Below are 27,326 nucleotides of genomic sequence, written 5' to 3'. Positions count from 1 at the left end.
TCCTGGCCTGCATACAGATTTCTCAAGAGGCAGGTCAGGTGGTGTGGTATGCCCATCTCTTTCAGAATTTCCAGTTTATTGTGATCCACACAGTCAAAGGCTTTGGCATAGTCAATAAAGCAGAAATAGATGTTTTTCTGGAACTCTCTTGCGTTTTTGATGATCCAGCAGATATTGGCAATTTGATCTCTGGTTCCTCTGCCTTTTCTAAAACTGGCTTGAACATCTGGAACACGGTTCACATACTGCTGAAGACTGGCTTGGACAATTTTGAGCACTACTCTTTTAAGAATTATTATTCGGTCCTCAACTTTATTATTATTATATTTAATAATTATGTATATATGTTTATATATGCATTATGTATTATCTATAATTATATTATATATTATATATCATAATTATATGTTATATAATTTATATAATATATTATAATATATATAATTGTATATTAGATATATAATATACATTATATGTGCATTATATATATAATATTATATATATTATATATAATGTAATATATAATACATATATTAATAATATAATATACAATATCATATGATTATAATATTATAAGTATATAATATGCATTATATATTACAGATTTTATAAATATAATATACAATATATTATTTGATTATAAATATATAAAATATATAATATAATATATAATAATTGCATTATATATAATTTATTATTCAGTGATTATTTGAAAGAAATGCCGACATTCAACCCTTATAATAATATTATGCAAATTCTGTTATAATTTTACTTTCCTCCTTACTTTTTCTCTTTTTAAAATGTGACAAAGAAGGGTTAATACATATGCAATGCTGCGTGTATGTTGTTTTTCTCTCCGTGACTTTTCTGTGTGTGTGTGTGTGTGTGTGTGTGTACATGTGCACCTGCATACACTTGCATTGTCTTCAAGTTTATGTTTTGAGATGTGGTTATATTTAGTATGAGATTTGAAGAAGGCTGGGAAGGTCATTACGTCTCTAGGTATTTACATCAATACGATTTTAGTGTACTTTGTTTTATTTCTATTGAATTTCCCTTTTCAAGTTAAAAAAACTGTATCTATGCCAGTGTTATCACTTAGACATTCTGGGTTTGTGTTTTTTTTGTTTGTTTGTTTTAAGTACTAAATGTAAGGTGACGATATCTAGGATGTGCAAGAAGTGCATTTGAGCTGAGACAGTGGGAAGTTAAAGAGGCACAAAGGAGCAAAACTATAAAACAGGAACAGTCTAGGGAAAAGGAAGGAAAACTGTTTGCAATTCAAGGAAGGAGTGGTAGAAATCACCACCACGTATTTTGTAATAGGACCTGTATATGGGGGCGGGGAGAGTGAAGGTGAAAGCGGAAAAAGACAGTAGAGGCTGGAAGGAAGGAAGTAGTTTCACCTGGAACTTTAAAGGAAAGAAGGACATTTTTGTAGAAGTGCTTTGGCACTATTATTTTTAAAAGATTAAGCTCATGAGATCCTTTTCTCCTTCTTGAATATGTTTTTTTTTTAACTTTTTAGTGATGTTTTAATGACTACAGACTATGTCCACTCCTGACATGAGGAATCAACATTTCTTTGGCTGTATGCCAAGTGGAATGGCTACCTAGGCTTCCTAGGACATTCAGAATTATTGGCTGTTTCCTTTTTTGAGTGGTTTACAATAAATTATTATTAATGTTTTTAGATATACCTTTTATCTTCTATTCTGTTCTCAGCTCCTTACCTCTAGGTTAAATTTGAAAATATGTATGTACATGTTTGAAATGATTTCTCTCTTACCAAATCATGGTTCTGTCTTCTTTCTTCATCTAGTTTTGAGTAGGAATCAATATCGAAATGCAAGGAGTTTCTTTTACTTTGTGGCCAGCTTTAAATTTTCACCCAGCTATCTTGCAGTTTGATTTTGAAACATTAATAGAATTCTTTAAAACACTAAGATTACGTAGGTCATCAGCAAGTCTACATATTATGTAGTTTATATACTTTTCCTTAATTACTAAATCAAACATAAAATATTAGTATGTTAGAAAGCCTGTAGTAGGTCACCGAAGAATAATGCCTGGTAAAGGAATCTGAAAGCAATATGTACATATTAAGCATTATTTAAATATCATTTGAAACATATGTTGGATCAAGATAGACATCTCTCAGAAGCACATGATTGTCTGTCTCTTGTTTCCTTTGATAAACGAATTATTATGCTTACAATGGGCCAGGACACTCAAGCTTTATTCCATGGTACCATACTTGCTTTAGAAACTACTACTTAAGATTATAAAATGCGTTTACAATTTATAGCTATTTACTTTTAGAATTCCTTCCATGTACTTTTGTCTCCGTGGTTCCTCAGGAGAGTAGAAAGTTTTTAAACAGCATTATTTCCACTGTGCTACAGCTGAAATATGATATTTGTTTCTTGTAGCATTGCTGATACTGCATATTTAGGATACTAAATAAATAAATAGACTTTTCAAAAGACCTCATTAAATCATTACTCTTGGCCATGCATTTTCAGACATTCACTGGAACTACTAATGCACCGCATCAGCTGATTTTGAAAGTGAAAAATTATGGTTTATCAACTGTCTGATGCCTTTGCTTTTCTGTTCAGAAGAATTATCATAAGTTCAGGAGTATTAATTATTATAGTCATTTTGTAGATGGGATATTTCTAAATTTTGAACCATTTATATAATAGCTTGAAATATGGTTTTGCATCTTGGCTTTCCCCTAATTTCCAAATTCCATTTTAATAGTTCAGAATTGAGTGTAGCTGCTTTTCTCTGGACTGTTTCACCAGAATAGTGGAATTCCTTGTGAAATAGAACAAAAAGTACAGAATGTGGTTAGATTCAAAGTCTAAAATTCTTATTGAATGTTTTTGTTAAACCATGCAATTACAATAAATACAGTAGATGGTCTATGTACATCTGAATATACAAGATAAATGTGCATAGTATGTTAAATCTAGCTGTCATTACTAAATTAAAATGTGCTTTGAGGATTTCACATTACTAACTTTTCAGTTTGGTTTAGGGAATGCAGTACAAATATAGCAAATACCTCTAAACATAAATTTTGAAAGAGTATTTTTGCCTTTGACTGTTAGCAGTCATGCCCTTATATATTTAATCTTGAGAATAAAGCATATTTAATCTATGATGGAAAAGATATATGGAAACTTCAGATTCTGTAGTTTCCCAGCATGTCAGCTTTAGAGCATCAATTCTTCGGTGCTTAGCCTTCTTCACAGTCCAACTCTCACATCCATACATGACCACAGGAAAAACCATACCCTTGACTAGATGGACCTTAGTCGGCAAAGTAATGTCTCTGCTTTTGAATATACTATCTAGGTTGGTCATAACTTTTCTTCCAAGGAGTATGTGTCTTTTAATTTCATGGCTGCAGTCACCATCTGCAGTGATTTTGCATATCTAAATCAAACTGTTCATTATTTCAATAATATACAAATAAGTTTATAAGAGATTTTTTGAATACTATAAAGTTACCATCCCTCATTGTCAAATCTAGATGGTGATTATAATTTTAATTTGCCTTCAGTTCAGTTCAGTTCAGTTCAGTTGCTCAGTCATGTCCGACTCTTTGCGACCCCATGAATCACAGCACACTAGGCCTCCCTGTCCATTACCAACTCCCGGAGTTCACTCAGACTCACGTCCGTCGACTCAGTGATGCCATCCAGCCATCTCATCCTCTGTTGTCCTCTTCTCCTCCTGCCCCCAGTCCATACCAGAATCAGACTCTTTTGACTCTGCTAAAATCTACTCTTTCTGAAACCTTCCCTTTAACCTCTATGGCAAGCTGTCCTCTGGGTCTCCAAGGTTCCTTCTCCTTCCCTCAGTCGCTTCCCTTACTTCCCACTCTTTCAATATGATATTCAGTCTTTATGCTGCTGTACCTTTTACTATCTATTCTCATATAAATCATCAACAAATCTTCTGACTTCAACTGTGAGCCACATATATTAACCTTCAAATAGTTTTATCAAACCCTTTTTCAAATCTCTGACCACACATCCATTCCTATGGTTATAACCATTGCCACATAACCATTTCTACAAAGCTATCCTTCACTCTTAACATACCATACATAAGATTATAAAATTTCAATGCATAATGTCTCCTGCGTCCAAGCAGACCTTATCCTGAGATGTCTTCAGCAAGAACATTCTCCTAATTCCTAGCCAAAGTAATTTGAAAATTTTTTTCTTTCTCTTTCACTTTTATGCCCATTGCATAGAGTTGATAAAAGAAAGAAATGAGAATAAAGAGAATGTTGAACAACTGAGAGCTATCATTAGTTACTTCTGTATCCAATAACCCATCAGATCTTACTAATTTGTTCTGTGTATATTATGTTTGGTACACAATGATTGAAAGTCTCATTTCTGGGGCAAGATAACCAGGGTTCAGATTTCTTTGTCTCAGTTTCTCTATCTTCAAAATGGGGATAATAATAGTGCTTACACAACTGGATTGCTTTTAAGTATCAAATCAATTAGTGCCCATGAAGTGATGCGCTCGGAGCAGTGCTTAGCACTCAATAAACACTTAATAAATGTTCTATTTTTCTTTTCCATTCCTTCAGCCAAATTCCTAGTTTATACTTCAGATCTTGAGTGCTACAGTTCAAAGATCTGAGTGAACACAAGAATGCATCTCTGCTTTCATTTTACAGAACAGGGACTTGGAACCAGAAAATAATGCAGATTATATAGAGTTTCCTCTTGAGGAAATGAAGTCCTAGTCTCCTGGGGCCAAAATCTACTCTCTCACTCCTTCTCTGGCCTCTCTTCTTTCTAGTCCATGTTATACCATCAAGAGCCTTAAAAGATTGTTTCCAATTAAAACAAGATCAGTGGTATCTTGGTCATACAGTTCGATATGTGTTGTAACTGAGATTCTCCAGTGTATGTGCTGGGCTGTGCTTAGTCGCTCAGTCATGTCCAGCTCTTTGCTACCCCATGGACTGTAGTCTGCCAAGTTCCTCTGTCCATGGGGATTCTCCAGGCAAGAATATTGGAGTGGATTGCCACGCCTTCCTCCAGGGGATCTTTCCAGCCGAGGTCTTCGCATTGCAGGCAAATTCTTTACTATCTGAGCTACCAGGGAAGTCCAAAGGTACCTGAAGTGGGTTCCCGTGCCCTTCTCCAGGGGAACTCCTTGACACAGGATCAAACCGGGATCTCCTGCATTGCAGGTGGATTCTTTACCAGCTAAGCCCCTATCCAATCTATACCCATAATCTAATATTTTAGCTCATTTTTCCTTCTTTTGTTCTACATTAAAACTCTCCACACTGGACTTCCCAGGTGGTACAGTGGATAAGAATCTACCTGCTGCTGCAGGGAACATGGGTTTGATCCCTGGTCCAGGAGGATTCCACATGCCGTGGAGCAAGTAAGCCCGTGCACCACAGCTACTGAGCCCAAACCCTAGAGCCCGCAAACCACAACTTCTGAGCCCATGTTCTGCAACTCCTAAAGCCAGTGGGCCTAGAAGCTGTGCTCCACATCAGGAGAAGCCACCTCAATGAGAAGCCTGTGCACTGCAACAAAGAGTGGCCCCACCTGCTGCAGCTAGAGAAAGGCTGCATAAAGCAAGGAAGACCCAGTGCAACCAAAAGTATATAAAATACATAAATTAGTTAATTAATTAAACAAACAAATCTCTTCACACTAGCAAACTTGTCAAAGTAATCCCTCTCCTTGGTTTTCATAGTGCACATTGTAAGCTTCCATTTGTGCTGTGTTGTGCTTAGTTGTTCAGTTTTGTCCGACTCCTTGCAACCCCATGGACTTTGCAACCCCATCAGGCTCCTCTGCTATGGGAATTCTCAAAGCAAGAATGCTGGAGTGGGTTGTCATGCCCTCCTCCAGGGGATCTTTCCAACCCAGGGGTCAAACTCAGGTCTCCCGCATTGCAGGCAGATTCTTTACTGTCTGAGCCACCAGGGAAGTCCAAGCTTCCATTTAGTGCTTGCTTAATTTAATTACCTTCTCATGCTGAACCAGAGAAACATGAGCTCAGAGTCAGACAAACTAGGGTTTGAAATCCACTCACCCCTAGTATAACTCTGGGTAAGTTAAGTACCATCTCCAAACTTCACATCTTCTTTTGAGAAATAGTATCTCCCAGTGAAAAAAAGTGAAAATGAAGTGGCTCAGTCGTGTTGACTCTTCAACCCCATGGACTATATCCTACCAGGCTCCTCCGTCAGTCCATGGGATTTTCCAGGCAAGAATTCTGGAGTGCGTTGCCATTTCCTTCTCCAGGGGGATCTTCCTGATCCAGGGATTAAACCCTGGTCTTCCGCATTGTAGGCAGACACTTTTACTGTCTGAGCCACCAGGGAAGCATGACCTAAAGCAAGATAATGCATACGCAGTGCTGTCCCTGGGCCTGGCAAACCTCTGGATATGTAGTTAATAGTATTATCATCATTTGTATTTTCCACAGTGACAGTTTGACCCCTTTCTATGATATATTTTAAGAATTTGTGTGTGTGTGTGTGTGTGTGTGTGTGTGCTGTGCTTAGTTGCTCAATCATGTCCAATACTTTGTGACCGTATAGACCATAACCAGCCAGCCTCCTCTGTCCATGGGATTCTCCAGGCTAGAATACTGGAGTGGGTTATCATTCTCTCACATACACACATATATATGGGCTTCCCAAGTGACTCAAGTCTTAAAGAATCCACCTGCCAATGCGGGAGACACAGGAGATGCTGGTTCGATCCCTGAGTCAGGAAGATTCCCTAGAGGAGGAAATGGCAACCCACTCCAGTATTCTTGCCTGAAAAATCCCATGCACAGAAGACCCTGGCAGGTTGCAGTCCACAGGGTTGCAGAGTCAGACCTGACTGAGCATGCATAGAGCATGCACACATGCATGCGCGTGCACACACACACACACACACACACACACACACACATTTTGAAGGTTGAGATTCGCTGTGTTATTTAATGAAATGAATAGTGAAAGACTATTTAGTTAACTACACTGGACTGTTACTATTTGAAATATTACAGTATCATATGAAATTAAACCCTGGAGCCTCACTTTGTCAAGTATACATTCAGCGCAAGGAGCAGCACTTTTACTGTTCTGCTTCTAGCAGTTCCGATTCTGCTCTCTTTTCCCTAGGGTGCAAATGCTCTTGTCACATATACGATCATCAGTGGAGCCGATGACAGCTTCCGAATTGACCCTGAATCTGGAGATCTGATAGCTACCAAGAGACTGGACAGAGAACGTCGTTCCAAATATTCCTTGCTTGTTCGTGCGGATGATGGTCTTCAGTCCTCGGATATGAGAATAAATATTACTGTCAGTGATGTGAATGACCACACACCCAAGTTCTCCAGGCCTGTGTACTCTTTTGACATCCCAGAAGACACAACCCCAGGTAGGTGGCACACTTTGAAGTATATTTTGCAAGGGTCAACTTTGACTACAGTTACACGGACTAGGTTTTGGCTGCTCTTAAATTGTGACTAGTATGTGCTACTGGATATAAACATTGGATTTTTTAATATTTTAATTAACTGTCTTTGCTACAATTCCCAAACAAATTTCCAGACTTTTGAGAGCAAATGAGATAAGCTAACCGTCTGACTTCTTAATTACAGATATTTGTTTCTGAAAGTATCTGTGACATGCATTGTTAAGTTTCCTGGCAACAGCAGTTTTGATACTGTTTTTCCACTGTAAGGATGTCTGATGTGATTATGTTCCTGAGCATAGAAAGCAAAAAAAAAAAAGCACAGGAAAACCTGTGAATACTCATTATAATATTTACTAGCTGTGTGAACCAGGGCAATTAATTAATTTCTCTTACTTCAATTCCTTCTTCAGTATATGGAAACAATAATTCTTGTTAGGATAAAACATGTATGAGTTTGCTAACATGGGGCTTGAGGATTAGCAGATGCTGAATAAATGTTAGTAGAATAGGAATCCTGAATTTTCACCTTGCTTCTTTGAATATACTATGTTGTGACTGTTGCATGTGAGTACTCAATATCCCTGTTTCTGGTATGGGTTGGCTTCATTTCCACTATTAGAAATTCTTATCTAAAACTGAAATTATATTTTGAATTATATTTGAATGAGTTTGTAAAATAAGGCATATGTTTTAGAAACTCATTTGACAAAGAAATGAAACATTTAGAGAGGACTAAAATCTCACTGCAGTCAGTTCACCAAGATGAATTGTTCATGTCCTTCATGAAATTCCCGTCACATTTCTTTCTCACCTCATTTCTAGCAATGGTCATATAAGCTGTTCAGTGGTATCCCCTTAGCATAATTCTGTATCATTGCTTGGAATTGCCAGTTCCTGACACTAGCAGTGGGCCCCAATATATGTTCACTGAATTCATCAGTATGTTCATGAATTGGTAGGTAGAAAAATAATGTCAGAAGTTGTGTTCACTTCCCAGAACATTTACATTGCAACATAAGATCTACTGGCTTCCAAGGTGGCACAGTGATAAAGGATACGCCTGTCAATGCAGGAGACTCCAGAGACGTAGTTTCAATCCCTGGGTTGGGAAGATCTCCTGGACTAGGAAATGGAAACCCACTCCAGTATTCTTGCCAGGAAAATTCCATGGATAGAGGAGCCTGGTGGGCTACAGTCCATGAGGTTGCAAAGAGTCAGACATGACTGAGCGACTGAGTGTGCACACACACACAGATAAGATCTACTGAGTATTTGGGAATGTTGGCATCCATGTTAATGTAGAAATCTACAGAGTGTTGTTTTCATTATATTTTCATAGTGATTCTAGTTAAAATATTTTACTGTACAAATAAATGTTTTGGTATCATATACAGTCTCTTAGCACTACCCTGTCCCATTAATTTTAGATTCTCAATTTATTCTAGGTTCTTTGGTAGCAGCTATTTTAGCTACAGATGATGACTCTGGTGTGAATGGAGAAATTACATATATTGTGAATGAAGATGATGAAGATGGCATATTTTTCCTGAATCCAGTTACTGGAGTCTTTAATTTGACTCGAATGTTGGATTATGAAGCACAGCAATATTATATCCTCACTGTTCGGGCTGAAGATGGTGGGGGACAATTTACTACCATCAGGGTTTACTTCAACATACTAGATGTAAATGATAATCCACCCATTTTCAGCTTGAATTCATACAGCACATCTTTAATGGAGAATCTACCTCTAGGATCTACTGTTCTTGTGTTTAATGTTACTGATGCAGATGATGGTATGTACTTTATTTTGCATACTTAAAGTTTATTAAACATTAATCATTAGATTTATGTCATATTTATTTACTGTGTGCAGCTGTCACAAAATTGCATTTTGTAAATATAGATCCAAAGTTGAGGAATAGATTTATAATTTAACTACAGAGGATTAAAAGACTAAGGGTTTTATTAGTTAAGTTCTTTTTCATAACACTTACACAGCATACATTGTGTGCATCTTATAAGCTTTATAAATTTATCTTCCTTTATTCTCTCTAAATGTGTGACACCACTGCAGTTTAGCAATGCAGAAGTCATAAAGCAGCTTTTTGGCTGGTTTTCTTCAGATAACTATTTGCTTACATATATTCTTTTAACATAAAAAGGATAAAATGTGGATGCTAAAGGAAAACCAAATCTCAAAAAATACTTCAGAATGCATGATTAGTTTTGTATTTCTGACCGAAAATGGCTCAGAGTATCTCAGCAAGCTTTCATGCTTTGACTCAAAGGACGGTCTCAGATCTCTTTAATTTTTAGGCTACATAATCTAGTTGAGATTTTAAATTAAGTCTAGACTTTACAATGTTTGATATTTGTTTGATTTTTATTTATTTGAAAAACTTTAAAGTATGACTCCCTTGGTCTTTCTTTAAGACTTATTTTGTAAATACACATACCAGATAATATAGCCTTTAGAGGTAACATTGTACAGATTGTCAATCTTTGTTCAGAAAGTTAATACCTTGTTTTTCCTTCCATTGGATGCAGCTAAATGTTCATTTAGTTAAGAAAACAAGGGACAGTATTTTAAGAGGAAACCAATCTCTAGCCCGAGGATATGCCTCGTGGCATAGGCATATCAACCTTAATTTAGAATTTCCTGGTTCTTGCTGACTTAAATGATTTATGTGATCTCAGAGTACCATTCATCCCATTCTGCTATATACTTAGTTTCCTTTCGAGAGTGTCTAGAATCGCCACTTACAAAGATAGGAGAGGCAGAGCACAGTATTTTTATATATCTTTCAATTCATGAAATAGAAAATGCTTTCTTTAGAATTCATTAAGTGCACTTTGAAGTTTTCCTCTCTTATTTAAGCATAGTTAATAATGAAAACATAAATATTCCTAAAATAGAAGTGCCTGTAATGTCAGTACCACAAATTGCTAATAATATTAAAAACAACAACTGACAGTTGTCAAATACAGTCATGCCTTGTATCAGCAGGGGATTGGTTCCAGGACCTCTGGAAAGTTAGTGAAGTGAAACTGTTAGTTGCTCAGTAGTGTCCGACTCTTTGCGACCCCAAGAACTGTAGCCGCCAGACTCCTCTGTCCATGAGACTCTCTAGGCAAGAATGCTGGAATTGGTAGCCATTCCCTTCTCCAGGGGATTTTCCTGACCTAGGGATCAAACCCCGGTCTCCTGCATTGCAGGGAGATTCTGTATCTCTGAGCCTCTAGGGAAGCCTCATTGATACCAAAATCCAAGATGCTCAAGTCCTTTATATAAAATAGTGTAATATTTGCATACAACCCATGCACATTCACCCATATACTATAAATCATCTCTAGATTACTCACAATACCTACTACAATATAAATGCTATATAAATAGTTTCCAGAGCACAGAACATTTAAGTTTTGTTTGAAATTTGGAACTTTTTGGAATTTTTTTCCCTCAAAATATTTTCGGTCTATGTTGGTTGAATCCTTGGATGTGGGACCAGCAAATATGACAGACCACTTGTCCCTAGTAGGTAGCCAGTCCTGGCCTAAGAATGTGACACAGTCTATTTCATGTACACCAGCCTAGTTCTGTACATGTAAGTGTCTCCCATTAGACATTATGCATAGTTGAGGTTAGGTTAATCTTTATTTTGAATGTTGACTTATCTATTATTATAAACTTAATTAATTTACCTGATCTCTGGATACGAACATTTTTTAATTTGTCCTAACTTTTCTGCAGTGAAGAATTTTCTGCCGTTTCTTTGTAACTCTAAGCATTAGAGAGAGCCTATTGTATCATAAGATTGTTTGCAGGTCTAGAGTAAATTCCATTTATTCTCAAAACTCAACTGTAGAGAACTGAGAAAATAGCAAATAAGAAACTTCCTTTGTGAAACCTGATGGAATATTCCATGCAAGCATATTCACAGAAATGTATTAACCATTGACTTCAAGTTACTTTTTATGGATTTTTTTTTCCTTTAATTGTGTTAGATAAAAGTTTCAAGCTACATTTTTCCATTGTTTTAGTATTGAATACTTTTATCAGTGTAATTTCCTGCACCTTGACCTAAAATATAGGACACAGTTTCTATTCTCTCTGAATTTCAAGGATCATGATAAGACTGTACAAGGGTAACCTTCTTTGTTTAAAACTGCCAACTCAGTTATACTAAATAGCTCCCAACGTGTTTCACAATGTTATTTAGACTTTTCTAATTAACAATTTAGTTTTAATCTCAGACCAAGAGCTTTCAGAGGAGATAATATTATCATCTTAAATGAAGACATTTTATATGAAAATAAATTTAACATTTTCTGTTACTTATATCTAAATTCTCTAAGTTTAACCTAAAATTTTACATTGCATAACCATTTAATAAGAATAAAGCAAATATTTTACTGTGTTCACAAGATAAGTAGCACATGTATTAATCTCAAGGCTTTCATTCATACAGCTAAGAAAGTATTATATTGAGGCAAAGTATGGTGGGTGCTAGGGGTACAGAACCTGTCTGCCAATGCAGGAGACACAAGAGACATGGGTTAGATCCCTGGGTTGGGAAGATCCCTTGAAGAAGGAAATGGGAACCCACTCCAGTATTGCATGGAAAATTCCATGGATGGAAAGAGGAGCCTGGCAAGCTACAGTCCATGGAGCCGCGAAGAGTCAGATAGGACTGAGCGACTGAGCACACACATTATAAATTGAAGTTTCATGGAAATAGTCTAGCTTTGATAATTATATTATCCTAGAAATAAATTCATATACTCTTAAAAATATTGGGCAGTCATAGAGTACTTTGAGAATAAAGTAATTATAATTATTGTTGAATAAATTTACTGATATACACTTGGTACACAATGCAGATCAATTGACTTGTAAATGAGTTTCATATTCCAGTGACCTGATGACCTTGTCAGAACTGCTTCATAAAAGTGAATGATGTTTGCAAGAGTTCCATGTGTTGCAGCTGTATGATAAGTTGACAAATACTAGTTCATCATAGAAATAATTAGGCATTTATGGACTGTGAATAAATATGCACATTTTGTAACAGAGCCACATACCTACAGTTATGTGCTGTATTTCCTGGAACTAAATTATTCTCAAGACCGAAATAAAAACCAACCAAAAAAAAAAGCTAACACAACCACACACACAATAAAACTGCCAGAAAGAATCATGTAACTAAACCACTTTCAGAACACTGAACATAAATGGTTAGAAATATGGACTGTTCTTAGCTTAAAGATCTAGGGGCTGTAAAAGCCCACTAAATTCAAGTTCTAGCACATATGAATAAATTATAGAATGTTAAAATAATATGTTTACTGATTCATGATTGGGATATTTGATGCAAGGAGTAGCGAGAGAAGAATGGCCTGAACTCTTCATGTTTCAGAATAGTATAAAGGTTCAGGGAGAATTTTGAATCTCAATATGTCTACATGTATTTTCTAGATGTAGAGCACATGTCCAGAGTCACTTAGACATGACAGGAATGAAAAGTCCTTTTCTTGACAGTAAAGTCCATAGAGATGGTTTCTATGACCTGTAATTACAGCAGTATAGTTTCAGTTCCTGAGATGAAAGCTATTTCTTAGATTGTGCTGCAATATTTTGTGCAAAACAAGTTGTATTTCTATGTTTATGTTCTCAAAGATAGTGACTGTTATCATTACCAGTTCATTTTTAATGTTATCATCTAATATATTCATCATTATGAATTTAAATATAAAATCATTTTTATCTTTTTCATAATTGTATTTAATATGTATTACTTCCACCACCCACCGACCCAGCAAACTTTCTCCCGAAAAAGGAGGCTGTCCTGCTGTTTACAACAAGGCTATAAAATCTTGGTATCGTGTTCTCTTTTTGCCTCTGCAGGTTAATTGTTTACTCCAGGAAGTAGAATACACAGTGGACCAGGGGTGTTCCAATCCTAGATTTAATTGCTTGCCTTCCAGTTGATTTATGTAGAAATGTTAGACCATCACTTTGTAGCCATGTGTAGTTTTGTCAGTATTTTAAATTTCTTTTGATCTTAGGCATGAAAGGTTTATATGCTTACATAGAAATGCTCGTTGGTATTATTTTTATCCAGGTGTCTTCATAACTTTTTCTCAATAATAATTGTGTCTGAATTTGTACCTCCGAGAATAAGAACTAAATATTTACTGACAGAGTTAGCCATAGGAAATGTAAAAAAAATTCTTAAGAGAGTAATTCTATTTAAAAATTTATTAAATATATATCACTATATATGTATATATATATTTAAAATCAAATTACTTTCTCAGTAATATATTTAGTACCAGTTGATGAAACCTTTTTCTTTTTTTTTTTTTTTTTGCATCAGTTGATAGAACTTTTCTTCCCCCAAACTTGTGGAATTTTAAGTCAGAGAGTTGAAGTAGGCTGTTGACCTTGTTCTATCCAGATCTTAAAATTCTCTTTATCTCCTGCTGGCAAATTGACCTGTGGCCTCCATTAGCTTTATTTATTCATATTTTCCCTGATCCTCAGTGTCCTAAGTATTTTGAACTTTATAACCTCTGCTTTGTTCTCTTGTGAGTGGTCTTAAATAAACTGCAAAGATTAAAAGCCACAACTCTTAATGAGGAGAAAACCCCTACCTTTTCAAAGATCTACTCAATCCTTGTTTATCCTAGAAATTTTTGTGAACAAGCCAGTGCCTGAAAGTTATCTCCATAAATAGTTTCCTCTGCATCAACACATAGACAAAGGATATCGGATAAGAAACTATCAAAGCATGGGAAAATAATACTTCTAGCATTAAAAAAAAAAATTAGCAGGCACTACCTGGTAGGAAAAAAAATTGTATTACTCAACTAAAACTTGCCTTTACAAGGACTTAATGGGTTTCAAGAAGAGGCAGAAGCTAACTGAAGTATCTACAGAATCCTAAGAGAGTATTTTTCAAGAAAAGGGTGATCCACTTGTTCTAGAAGACTTTTGGCAAAGAGGGGACACATTTTTGACACTTGAATAGTTAAAGTTCATAAATATAGGAGCCATTTGTAAGTAGTTTATATAACTCAATGGATTTTTCATAGCATAAGATCCCAGAGTAGAGCATCTTTATTAAGGATGGATTATCTAGATATAAGATATGTTTCTTAGAAATTCTTAGGCCATCCTATAATTGCTCAACATGTTTATGATAAAATATAAAAGTACACATGACGCTATGGACCAGTGAAGAAAATGTTATTCTGGGGCAGGAAATATAATTTTTTCTTTGTGTTTGCACTGCTTATCTGTAATTTAGCTTTAAATTATTTACTAAACCAATAAGTAGGCTGTGCGATTCTCCACATCATCTCTGTTAGAAAATGTCTACAATCATTTTCTGAAACGATTTATATATCCCTTTTTAAATTAAAATGTGACATATGTTCCTGGGAAAAACTGATAAAATATTATCTAAAAATAGCCCAATAATAGTGTGAATCTTTATATTTGGAGTCTTTTATGCGTACATTTACTGCTAACATTTTCTTCAAAAATACTTTTAAACCACAGTAAATAAACATAATAAAATTTGAAAGAGAATTATTTTCTCAGAGTTATTAGCCAGACACTTAATAGGAATTAAAAAGTATTTATTGGTTCTGCCAAGAAAAGTAAAAGTAGACTTAAAGCATCCATGACTAATGCCATATATCAGAAAATGTTATTATCATTCTCTGAAAATTGGTGTTGGCCTCAATAAATTACTAATGTGATAAATGTTTGGCTAGTAGTAGAGTGTGGCACTGTTAATGTTGAATTCTCAGGAATTATGTGACAGAAATAAAGAAATGTATAGAAAAATATCCACTCTCTAGTGTATTTTTTTTCCTCTTCACTTTCCTAATTTAGCATTTCAACACCTTGATAAATAGCCAGCAGTATATAGATCATTTGTTCACCAGATTGTAAACATCTTTTCAAATCAAATGATACCAAGAAAAGAGTTATGGGTTATATATTCCTTGGAAAGAAAATTAACTCTGGCTAAATCATTCATAAGTTTGGCAGCCATGTGTATCAAATACACAAGTTCATATCATGAAATTTTTGGTGCAGTTTAGTTTACAATCAGCATTTAGTTCAGAAAATTTAATTTTTCCCCCTTCCATTTCAGGCATCAACTCTCAATTGGCTTACAGTATTGCTTCTGGCGATAGCCTTGGGCAGTTTACAGTCGACAAGAATGGGGTATTGAAAGTTCTAAAACCTTTGGATCGGGAGAGTCAGTCCTTCTACAATCTGGTCGTTCAAGTGCATGACCTGCCACAGCTTCCAGCCTCCAGATTCACAAGCACTGCTCAAATCTCCATTATTTTGCTGGATGTCAATGATAACCCCCCAACCTTTCTTTCCCCTAAATTGACCTACATTCCAGAAAACACACCTATTGATACCATTGTTTTCAAAGCACAAGCAACTGACCCAGACAGCGGCCCAAACAGCTACATTGAGTACACCCTACTGAACCCTTCGGGAAATAAGTTCACTATCGGGACCATCGATGGAGAAGTAAGGCTCACTGGAGAGCTAGACAGAGAGGAGGTTTCCAATTATACTCTCACGGTGGTGGCTACGGACAAAGGTCATCCATCTCTGTCTTCATCTACAGAGGTGGTAGTTATGGTACTTGACATCAACGATAATAACCCTGTTTTTGCACAGGCCATGTATAAAGTGGAGATTAATGAAAATACACTTACTGGAACAGATATAATACAAGTATTTGCAGCAGATGGAGATGAAGGTACAAATGGACAGGTCCGCTATGGCATTGTCGATGGTAATGACAATCAGGAATTTCGGATCGACTCGGTCACAGGGGCAATCACCGTGGCTAAGCCTTTGGATCGAGAGAAGACCCCTACTTACTCTTTAACTGTTCAGGCAACAGATCGGGGCAGCACTCCCAGAACCGATACCTCTACCGTCAGCATTGTTCTGCTGGATATTAATGATTTTGTCCCCGTATTCGAGCTGTCTCCATACTCTGTAAATGTTCCTGAGAATCTGGGAACATTACCCAGAACAGTTCTTCAGGTAATTATATTTAAATCAAACAAATATTGTGCTTTTTGTAAGACAATTCATTTAACTACAGTGGTCGTGCTGCCCCACTCTCTTCCTCATTCTCATCCAAAAATGCTTACTCGCTGATCCAGCAGATCTTGAAAAGGACAGGTTTATGAAAATTACACCTAAGGACCTGTTGACTTCCTTGTAGATGAAATATTGTATTTCAATTATATCCTTTTGTGTTTACCTCTGCTGCACACATTTATGCATTTGTGCATTTTTGAATTTTGTTTCACTGTAACAGTTATTCTATACATAGTAAGAAAATAAAATGATGTTAACGTCTGACAACTTTTACAAATGTTGTTCTTCACTCCCTCTTTACAAATCCAACTACCGGGATGGATCTGCTGTTAAAAAAAATTTTTGTGAGGTCTTCCAAAAATGCAATGTGTTGATTTTATACCTGGTTGTATACAAATTATATATTGTACACCACGCCATTTTAATATTTTACCTAAAACTTACAAACATGTCTCTGAAACCTTTTAATATTGGTCTGTATGTCTCTACCCTGTTATTTTTAATAATACACTTTATTTCATGATATACATTGTGTGAGTATTACTCACATTCATGTCCTATATTGTTTGCTTGTGTAGGTGGTGGCAAGAGATGATGATCAAGGTTCCAACAGCAAACTCTCATATGTTCTATTTGGTGGTAATGAAGACAATGCTTTTACTCTCTCAGCTAGTGGAGAACTTCAAGTAACACAGAGTTTGGACCGTGAAACAAAGGAACATTTTGTCTTGCTGATCACAGCTACAGATTCAGGTAAATCTGTAATAACCTTGTTCAACAGTGAAAAATGTCTTCATAATATATGTAAATGGAAGTACGTTTTTCTACCACCAAACTAAATTTTTTTTTTTTTTTTTTTGAAATTTACTAATGCTTGGAACTTCAGTAGTATCCACATCATTTTATAGAACATATATCACTTTATGAAATTTATATGTAAATGGTAAGGGTTTAGGCACATTACAAACAAAGCTCTATTCCTATAAGACACAATATATCATTGCCTGGTAGGCTGACACAGTATCTCTGGGGGTGACTCTGTACTCTCCCCTTGGACTGTGGATATTTCAAGTACCTTAGCTTTGAAAACATTCAGATGGTTCTAACTGGTCATGGGGATAAGAGAGTGGGTCCAGAGTTCTGCTTCATTAATCCTGTAGGTTCTGCAAAATCATAAGTAGATATGATAAGCATCTGATGAAGCCCCACAGAACTCCAAAAAGGGTGTCAGTGAGAGCCTGGCTTCTCATTGAGTAGCAGTATAATGAACTATGATAGGGAGAAAGAAAAGCAGTATATATTAGCTCTCACTGTTTGGAAATAGTAATTGCATAAAATTATAGAGCAAGTAGCATAAAATACAATCTATTCAAAACGTAGCATTCCTGTTAACCACTGTTTTGTTTTACACTTCTAATTCAAAGCTGAAACAACTAAAATTTGTTAAAGAACCTCTGTGCCTTGAAGGAAGTAGATGTGCTTAAATATGTGTTGAATAAACAAATGAATGAATAAATCATCAATCTTCAAAAGTCTCAGGGAATTATGAGGCATTGACTCTTGCCTGGAAAATCCCCTGGACGGAGGAGCCTGGTGGGCTGCAGTCCATGGGGTCGTGAAGAGTCGGACAAGACTGAGCGACTTCACTTTCACTTTTCACTTTCATGCATTGGAGAAGGAAATGGCAACCCACTCCAGTGTTCTTGCCTGGAGAATTCCAGGGACGGCGGAGCCTGGTGGGCTGCCGTCTACGGAGTCGCACAGAGTCAGACACGACTGAAGCGGCTTAGCAGCAGCAGTCCTTATGTAACACTCATTTATAAAAATTGTTAAAACTTACTGTTTTAATCATTGAGGAAGTTAGTAATGTTGACATCTCTTTATTAATTTGTTGAAATTGTTTTAAGAACAGGCAGATTTGTTGGAACTTCAAAGGACTGACATTTTTGGTTTATGGATATTTATGTAGATGTGTGGCTACTGCTATAGAAGTATTCTGAATTTTCAAATGAGCTGTTTTTGCTGTGGTTGAAATGTTTTTGATGAATATAATTTTTTGATATTTTTGTTATTTGTGACCAGTTTCAGAGTATACAATTTCATGTCACCACTTCATAAAAAAAGGAGATTTGAAGATTAAGAGTAATTATAAATTTATGTTAAATATGCTAATGATAGTGCCACTGCTTATTTATCAAGATGGCTCTGTCTATATTATTTGCCATTTGCTTCATCTCAGACTATTGTTTTGTGAAAGAAAGCACTATTCTCGTTTTTTATTTTTTTAATCCGTGTGAATGACTGTGTTACATTTCATGCAAACTATAAAATCCCAGGCAATGATGAGCAGAATGTGGTGTGGTAACCATATAAAACTTAAACCAAGTTGATCTGAAACATGTTTCATTATATGTGTAGGCAGTACTTCTCGGTCAGTAGATAAACATTTTCATGTGGCAAATGCAGTCACTGCCACATGGCTCAGGTCAATCCGTATTTCAAGAGTCATCTGGAGAAAAGAAAGGATAAAGAGGTGTACAAACTAGTAGAGGGTCAGATATATAGAGGCGAGATTTTATTATGAAAACACCGCAGACTCAGCTGTCCTCTGCAGTTGCGGGATATGTGCAGTCAATTCTAGGCACTCCCAGAAACAGAGTCTTTGTGCAGATCATTTGGGGGAGGAGAAACCAGACCCAGGAATCTGGCTGCTAAGGCATCCGTCATTATAAAACTTGCTGCACAAGATGGTGTGTCACACAAAGGTCATCCCAGGGCGAGGAGCAGATTGTGATTGTGAGAATCAGAGACGCAGTGTAGGGTGACCCTGGATGGACAGGGCAAAACTCATAGAAGTTCTCCATCAGGGGATTTGTGATTTGGAACATTCTAAGTCAAAAGCCATGTCAGAGAAAGAATGTAGACATCTAGACAAGAGTGCATGTTTTCAATCAGATCATTCTGAGAATTTAAAAATCTTTTTGTGCGCCTGTGGAGCCAAGAGGGAGATATTGTGCAGGGGAAGGGAATGGTTGTTTTCTGACATTTGGCAATCGGAGTCATGCAGTTTGCCAGATTTTACAGATATTAACCCATTTCTACACATTACTTTATTATCTCAGAGACTATGGTGTTTTTGTTTCCACTTTACTTACAGTAAACTCCTCAGAGTAATTAAGTAATTTGCTCAGGAGGTGGTGCAGTGGTAAAGAATCCACCTGCCAATGCAGGAGACTCAAGAGATGTGGGTTCAGTCCCTGGGTTGGGAAGATCCCCTGGAGTAGAAAATGGCTAAACTGCTCCAGTATTCTTGCCTGGAAAGTCTCATGGGCAGAAGAGCCTGGAGAGCTACAGTCTATAGGGTTGCAAAGAGTCAGACACGACTGAGCACTCATACACACACACACAAACACACACACACATAGCCAAGAAGTCGCAGAGTAGGATTCAGACCCTAGTATATCTGACTTCCAAGTTTAGTGTATGTGAAGGTTTTAGTGTTGAATTAAAGTAAAATTTGAAAAATATATATTAATTTCCAAAATATTTTTATTTGCAAAATAAACCCAATAATTGTCTATATAATATAATGATTAAAAGCTTTAAATTTGAACTGATGGTGATTTAAATTCTGTTTCTCTCAAAATTTTTTTTGTGATTCAGACAAAATCTATCATCTCTTTCAATCTCAGTTTTTTCTCAGTAAAATGGGGATAATAGTAATTACAACGTAGTTTATTACAATGCTTAACTGATACAATATTTGTTAAATATGCCTCAGTTCAGTTCAGTCGCTCAGTCGTGTCCGACTCTTTGCGACCCCATGAAATCACAGCGCGCCAGGCCTCCCTGTCCATCACCATCTCCCGGAGTTCATTCAGACTCATGTCCATCGAGTCCGTGATGCCATCCAGCCATCTCATCCTCTGTCGTCCCCTTCTCTTCCTGACCCCAATCCCTCCCAGCATCAGAGTCTTTTCCAGTGAGTCAACTCTTCGCATGAGGTGGCCAAAGTACTGGAGCTTCAGCTTTAGCATCATTCCTTCCAAAGAAATCCCAGGGTTGATCTCCTTCAGAATGGACTGGTTGGATCACCTTGCAGTCCAAGGGACTCTCAAGAGTCTTCTCCAACACCACAGTTCAAACATATCAATTCTTCAGTGCTCAGCCTTCTTCATAGTCCAACTCTCGCATCCATATATGTATGTATGGATACATACAAGTAGGTGTATGGAGATCCTTTAATATGAATCACATATAAAGCAATCAGAAATTGTGAGGTATGTTGGACTAGATGTTTCTAAAATTATTAAAACTCATGTGTAACCATAATTTTATATCCAATTCCTTTTTGTACTTCCAGTGTCGTCAATATCCACTTGTGTAGAACAGTGAGAGCTTCACATATCAGGCTTCAGAATTTGCAGTTTTATTTTCCAGGAATGAAGTCTCTGACACAGGATTTAAAATACTTATTCACTGCTATGATTTAAAAGTCAAATTAGTAGATGACATGAGAAAATTCAGAAAAATATGGCAGCTTTTAAGTCCCAGATGCCAGGTTATTCTCAAATTGGCAGTGTTCTGAGAACCAGGAAAATATCAAAGTGTTCTAAACAGGAAAAAAAAAAAATTGACAGTTTTATTCCTTAGCTCACAAATCATTTTTCCTTTGCTCTTTTGAAATTCTTACCTGATGGCAACCCAAAGATGGGTCAACTTTGGCAATATGGCAGCAATTGAAGCAGCAGCTTATTTTTATCAGCAGACCTCTAAATCTTTGAATGTTTGTGGAGAAGATATTAGCATTCCACTTTCATCGTATTTTTATTTACTGACTGCATGGCTGTAGAGTCGCACATCTGGAAGCTCTCTAAGGACTCCTGTCCACTGCTTAAAATGAATACAACCACACTATCCTATATGTGTGGGACCAAGTGTTACATTGTTAAATAACGAAACCAGGACAGAGGGCAACAATTCTACCTCACTTTTTTTTTTTCTCCCATAGGATTTACTTACTAAAGATTAATTCAAAGAGGTGAGGCTAAAACTCAATTAAAGATAATATTTTGTTCAACTGATATAATAAAAAGTATGGATGTTCTGCCTTCAGTCCAAATTACTCAGTGTTATTTCTTCTAGAAATATGTACCAAGTAGACACTCCCAGGAGGCTAAGGCTTCACCCAGGTGTAGTCATGAAAGTACTGCAGAGAACCCAGTACATGTGGTTCATCCTAAGAGGAGAGCTGGCCCTAAAGCAATTATTGTCCTTCTCATATTTTGACACTCGGTTCCCAAAGATCCTTCCTTCCAAAATTTTTCCTTACCATTTTCTCATAAGTGCAATAAATTAAGTAATATGTTTTAAAGACCGTAAGTAGCAGGGAATTATCAGGGAACTCAGAGCTTTATACTTCCAAAAAATTAATCCTAAGAATTAATTTACAAAATGGAAGTATATTATAAAGGTAAACACATAGCTTTGTGGTTAAAAAGAGGTTCGAATTCCATCTCTGACAATTTTTAGGTATGTGACCTTGAAGAAGTTACCTTTGAGTGTGTGTGCTCAGTTGCCCAGTTGTGTCTGACTCTTTGCGACCCTTTGAACTATAGCCCACCAGACTCCTCTGTCCATGGGATTTTCTGGGCAAGAATACTGGAGTGGGTTGCCATTTCCTTCTGCAGGTGATCTTCCTGACTAAGGGATCAAATCCACATCTACATTGGAAGGCAGTTACCTTTATATTGCTATCTATTTGATAGAAACACTAATTCCTACATGAAAAATGTATTAGCAGGAATAAATGTTGAAATGATTCATTTTAGCTGCTCATATTAATCAGCACGTTTGTTGGACATCTTAAGCTTCAGTTCAGTTCAGTCACTCAGTCGAGTCCGACTCTTTGCGACCCCATGAATTGCGGCATGCCAGGCCTCCCTGCCCATCCCCATCTCCCGGAGTTCACTCAAACTCACGTTCATCAGAGGAACCAGAGATCAAATTGCCAACATCTTAAGCTTAGTAAGGCCAAATAAAATTTCTGACTTTTATGCTTCTCCGTAAGTTGTTCTCTGTCCCCGGTTTCACAATTGCTCAAGGCAAACTTTGTTCAACAAGTCCATTGACAACTAGACTCTGACTCACAAAATGTCCTGATTGATCCAATTTTCATAATCTCCATTACCACCACCTTAGTCTGTGTGGATGTGTGCTTGCTAAGTCACTTCAGTCATGTCTGACTCTTTGTGACCCTTTGGACCATAGCCCACCAGGCTCCTTGGTCCATGGGATTCTCTAGGCAAGAACACTGGAGTGTGTTGCCATGCCCTCCTCCGTGGGACCTTCCCAACACAGGGATTGAACCTGCATCTCTTATGTCTCCTGCATTGGTAGGCAGGTTCTTTAACACTAGCGCCACCTGGGAAGCCCCCCACTTTAGTCCATGCCAGGGCAAATATGATAGCTTTCTAACTGACTTTCTCCCCCACAGTATGCTCTCCAACAAGCAGCTCATGAACCTTAAAGCCATAAAAAATGATTATGCCCTGTTGCTTAATTAAAACCATTTGGTGATTTCCAAGAATAAAAACTAAATTTCTTACCATTGACCACATGGCATTAAATGACCTTGCCTCTGTCTACTATCTGACCCCTCTGTCATCATCTGCTGCTGCCTTCCTTTATTATGTTCCACCATTGGTCATTCAGTTCAGTTCAGTTCAGTTCAGTCACTCAGTCGTGTCCAACTCTTTGCCACCCCATGAATTGCAGCACGCCAGGCCTCTCTGTCCATCACCAACTCCTGGAGTTCACTCAGACTCATGTCCATCGAGTCAGTGATGCCATCCAGCCATCTCATCCTCTGTCGTCCCCTTCTCCTCCTGCCCCCAATCCCTCCCAGCATCAGAGTCTTTTCCAATGAGTCAACTCTTCTCATGAGGTGGCCAAAGTACTGGAATTTCAGCTTTAGCATCATTCCTTCCAAAGAAATCCCCTGGCCAATCTCCATTGGTCATTATCACCTCTCAACTCTGTTCAGTATCTCCACGTTGGTTTGGTTGAAATCAGCTAATGTAGGAGTATTTACACTATAAAAATCAGCAAGCTTATGGATCAGGTGACTTACTGCTGGAGAGTAGTCGCTAAATACTGACAGCAAATTGCTAGTGCCGGTTAATCTGGCCCCTTTAAAAATGCCAACCTTTTTCTCATCCTTGGCCCTTTGCATTTGTACCTGTAGTTCTCACTATCTGGAGTGTTCTACTTAGTAGCTGGCTGTTTTGTTGTTGTTGTTTTCCCATTTTTTAATGGGGGGGTGCAGACGACATCTGTGTCGCTGTCATTTTGTCATTGCATCTAAGTAAAATGTCAATTTCTCAGAGAGGATTTATCTGACTGCCAGTCTATAGGTCCCACTTCCCATCTCTCCAGTATTTCTATCACATTACTGTGTTGTGAATTTTTTCTTAGACATTAATTGCCATTTAAAGTTATATGCTTATATAGAGTATAATGCGTTCCTGGTGGCTCAACAATAAAGAATCTGCCTGCCAGTACAAGAGATGTGGATTCCATCCATGGGTCGGGAAGATCCCCTGGAGAAGGAAATGGCAACCCACTCCAGTATTCTTGTCCGGGAAATCCCATGGACAGAGGGACCTGGCAGGCTACAGTTTGGTTACCTCATCAATAGCTCTCATACTTCCAGTATCATGTAAGCTTCCTAAGTGAAAGTGAAAATTGCTTAGTAGTGTCTGACTCTTTGTGACCCCATGGGCTATATAGTCCATGGAATTCTCCAGGCCAGAATACTGGAGTGGGTAGCCTTTCCACCTCCAGGGGATCTTCCCAACCGAGGGATCAAACCCAGGTCTCCCACATTGCAGGCAGATTCTTTACCAGCTCAGCCACTAGGGAAGCCCAAGAATACTGGCGTGGGTAGCCTATCCCTTCTTCAGGGGATCTTCCTGACTCAGAATCAAACCCAGGTCTCCCACATTGTAGGCAGATTCTTTACCAGCTGAGTTGCCAGGAAAGTTCCTGTCTTGTTCAAAACTGAATTCCCAGAAACACTCAGAACAGAATGTGTAATATAACATTTGCTGAATAAATATTTGTTGAATGAATGAATGATTTACTGAGTGAAAATGATAATTATTTATCAAACCATCCTGTTATTATGCAACTATTATTTCATATTTATTTACCATACTTAAATACAGATTATTATTATGTATTTACTTGCAGATTTTTCAAAGGACCTACAAAAAAGGAAAAGTGCCAATCTTTTTTTAACTGATGGCTGAAATTCCAGAAGTTTTTGCCACATTGGTTGTGGTCATTCAAATTGACCCCTGCTTTGAAAAGCAGCATAAGCATTTAAGGCTCTGTGGTGTTTAGTGTGATGTGATAAATTGCAGTCATATGTAAAGAACCACTGAAGCGTTTTATGGCTTTAATTCAGTTTCAAATGCTTAAAAATACTGCTTGAGCTATATTCTCATGACTCTCCCCTGAACTTTCTGGCTCTTATTCAATTCTGTTATCTAGTAGATGTTTCTAGGTAGGTCTTATCTCTACCTTGTGATGCCCTGCCTACCTTTTCTTGGTCTGGCTTGCTAACTCAGAATCTGCATAAACAGACACTGTGCTTTTGAAAAATTTTGGCATTTGGCAATACTTTTATATCTGGACTTCCCACAGCAAAAAACTGTGAGCCTCCCATATCTCCCAAAACACTGAACACCTTTTTAGCTACCAAAATATATATATATATATATATCCCATATGTGGTATTTGACTTCACATAGTTAATAATAAAGACCTATGCTTCTTCACATAAATGTAATGTGAAAAATTTTACTTATTTTGTTATGAGGATTTTGGTGTTTAGATAAGCATTTCCAATAGATATATATCCATGGAATTTTCCAAGTCTCTTAGAATTTTTTTAACCTTTGGTGATCTTCTGCCCTCACCAGTAAATTCATAGTCTGTGACCTATTAAAATCTGCTACTACTCTTAAAGGAAGGAATTAGTATAAGAGAAAGCAGTAAAACAAGATGTGACTATAAGGGGTTATTGAAGTTATAACCTAGTGTGTAACATGGAAGGATTTTAAAAGAAAGCTATATATGAAAAGCTCTAAGTGGGAGAAATCTGACTTAAAATGCTAATTTTATAGCCAGAAGTCTTCTTGGAAATGAGCCAGTCCATTTCCTTTATTTTGAGATAAGAAAATTGAGGCCTGGAATAATTAGGCAGTTTGCCAGAGCTTACAGACCCAGAGAATATCAGAGTCAAGAACAATATCCAGGATTTATGCCTTCCAACTGAGCCCTTGCTCACTTATGGTATATCTGAAAAAAAATCAGAATCTGATTACCCTCTGCAAAACATAAATTTCCAAAAACACAATTTTAAGAAAGCTTTTCTTCTTCTATGCGATCCATTGTACTCTAATGAATAAAACATTCTGTTATTTTTCTTTTTCCAAATAAATAAATGTTTCAAAATATTTTAAGTGGCATCAAATCAACTGGAATCAGTAATTTCAATACTGATTGTTTGAGATGAGCTTCAATTTAGACGTTGTTCAAAATAAATTGCAAAGTAGGAGAAGATATAAAAAATTCACTAGGCTTTACAGGTAGAAGATGATAATATTGCCAATTATTCTAACCAATTGTCATTTTGCATTTACATTTATTAAAACCAAACTATAATGTTAATTTAATAGATCTTATAAGTGAATTATTATTAGAGTCAACGAGACTCATATGCTTCTATGGGCTGTCAATGTGTAGCAAGCATCTGGACAATGTTTTGTCAGGAAGCATTTGTGGAGCAGTCTCTACCAGGGATTCTTCTAGGAACTGGAGATATAGTGGTGAAAAAATGACAGACTCTGTCCTCACAGAAGTTACATTCCAGTCAGAAAGCTAGACAAAATGTAATATATAGGTCGGGAGTTATATGAGGTGCTATGTAATTAAATAAAGCAGGTTAAGTGGCTAGAGAGGAAGGAACTGCAGGTATATTTTTAATAGCAGAGTCAGGACAGTGAAATGTGAAAATCTGGGTAAATTTGCAGATGAAACGGTTCCTAGACAGGGATCAGGTTGCCTTTATTCAAAGGACAACTGGAAGGCCTGGACGGCTCTACCAGAGTAAAAGAAAGGAGAAATCTTGATAAATGAATTAGGCAGAGGCTGGATCATCTCAGTGTTTTAGACCAGGGAAAGAAGTTTTAATTTTATTCAAAGAGAAAGGCAAAGTCTTGTTAAAGCTTTGGACAGGGGAGCAACAAGGAATTTTGGAGTGGCCTGTTTCTGTGGAAAAGAGATCTGGTTTTGTGGCAGTGGTGAAAACTACAGTGGAAATAGAGATGATGATTAAAAGGCCATGACAGCAGCCCTTGGGAATGTTTGAAATTAGGCTACAGCATGGAGGAGGTGTGAAAGAGCTAAATATTTTATCCGTTTTGAAGGTTAAGCCACTAGGACTTGATGATGGAATTGGAGGTGTAGGAAATTAGTAAAAGAGACAAATCAAGCGTGAGTCCTAGAGTATTGGCCTGAGAAATTTGGGGATAGGAAAAGGAAAAAAATTTTTAGGTTGAATTATCCTTACATTATTTTTTAATATACTGTATTTTAGATATTATGAAATCTGCAGTGGAGAT

General features: G+C 37.0%; 1 protein-coding gene across 1 annotated transcript in view; it reads left to right on the top strand.

Annotated features, from left to right (window-relative positions):
- FAT4 (FAT atypical cadherin 4) overlaps window positions 1-27,326 on the top strand; it is a 187,468-nt gene that overhangs the window by 92,275 nt on the left and 67,867 nt on the right. Inside the window, exons 3-6 of the mRNA XM_068989805.1 lie at window positions 7,181-7,442; window positions 8,927-9,277; window positions 15,653-16,575; window positions 17,214-17,388. Of these exons, the coding sequence (XP_068845906.1) occupies window positions 7,181-7,442; window positions 8,927-9,277; window positions 15,653-16,575; window positions 17,214-17,388 (1,711 nt within the window). The remainder of the gene's footprint in view (window positions 1-7,180; window positions 7,443-8,926; window positions 9,278-15,652; window positions 16,576-17,213; window positions 17,389-27,326) is intronic.

Source organism: Capricornis sumatraensis, chromosome 17 (genome assembly GCF_032405125.1).
Source record: "Capricornis sumatraensis isolate serow.1 chromosome 17, serow.2, whole genome shotgun sequence".
Classification (NCBI taxonomy): Eukaryota; Metazoa; Chordata; class Mammalia; order Artiodactyla; family Bovidae; genus Capricornis; species Capricornis sumatraensis.
The sequence above is the reverse complement of the archived record's forward strand: the minus strand, read 5'-3'. Positions and strand labels throughout refer to the sequence as shown.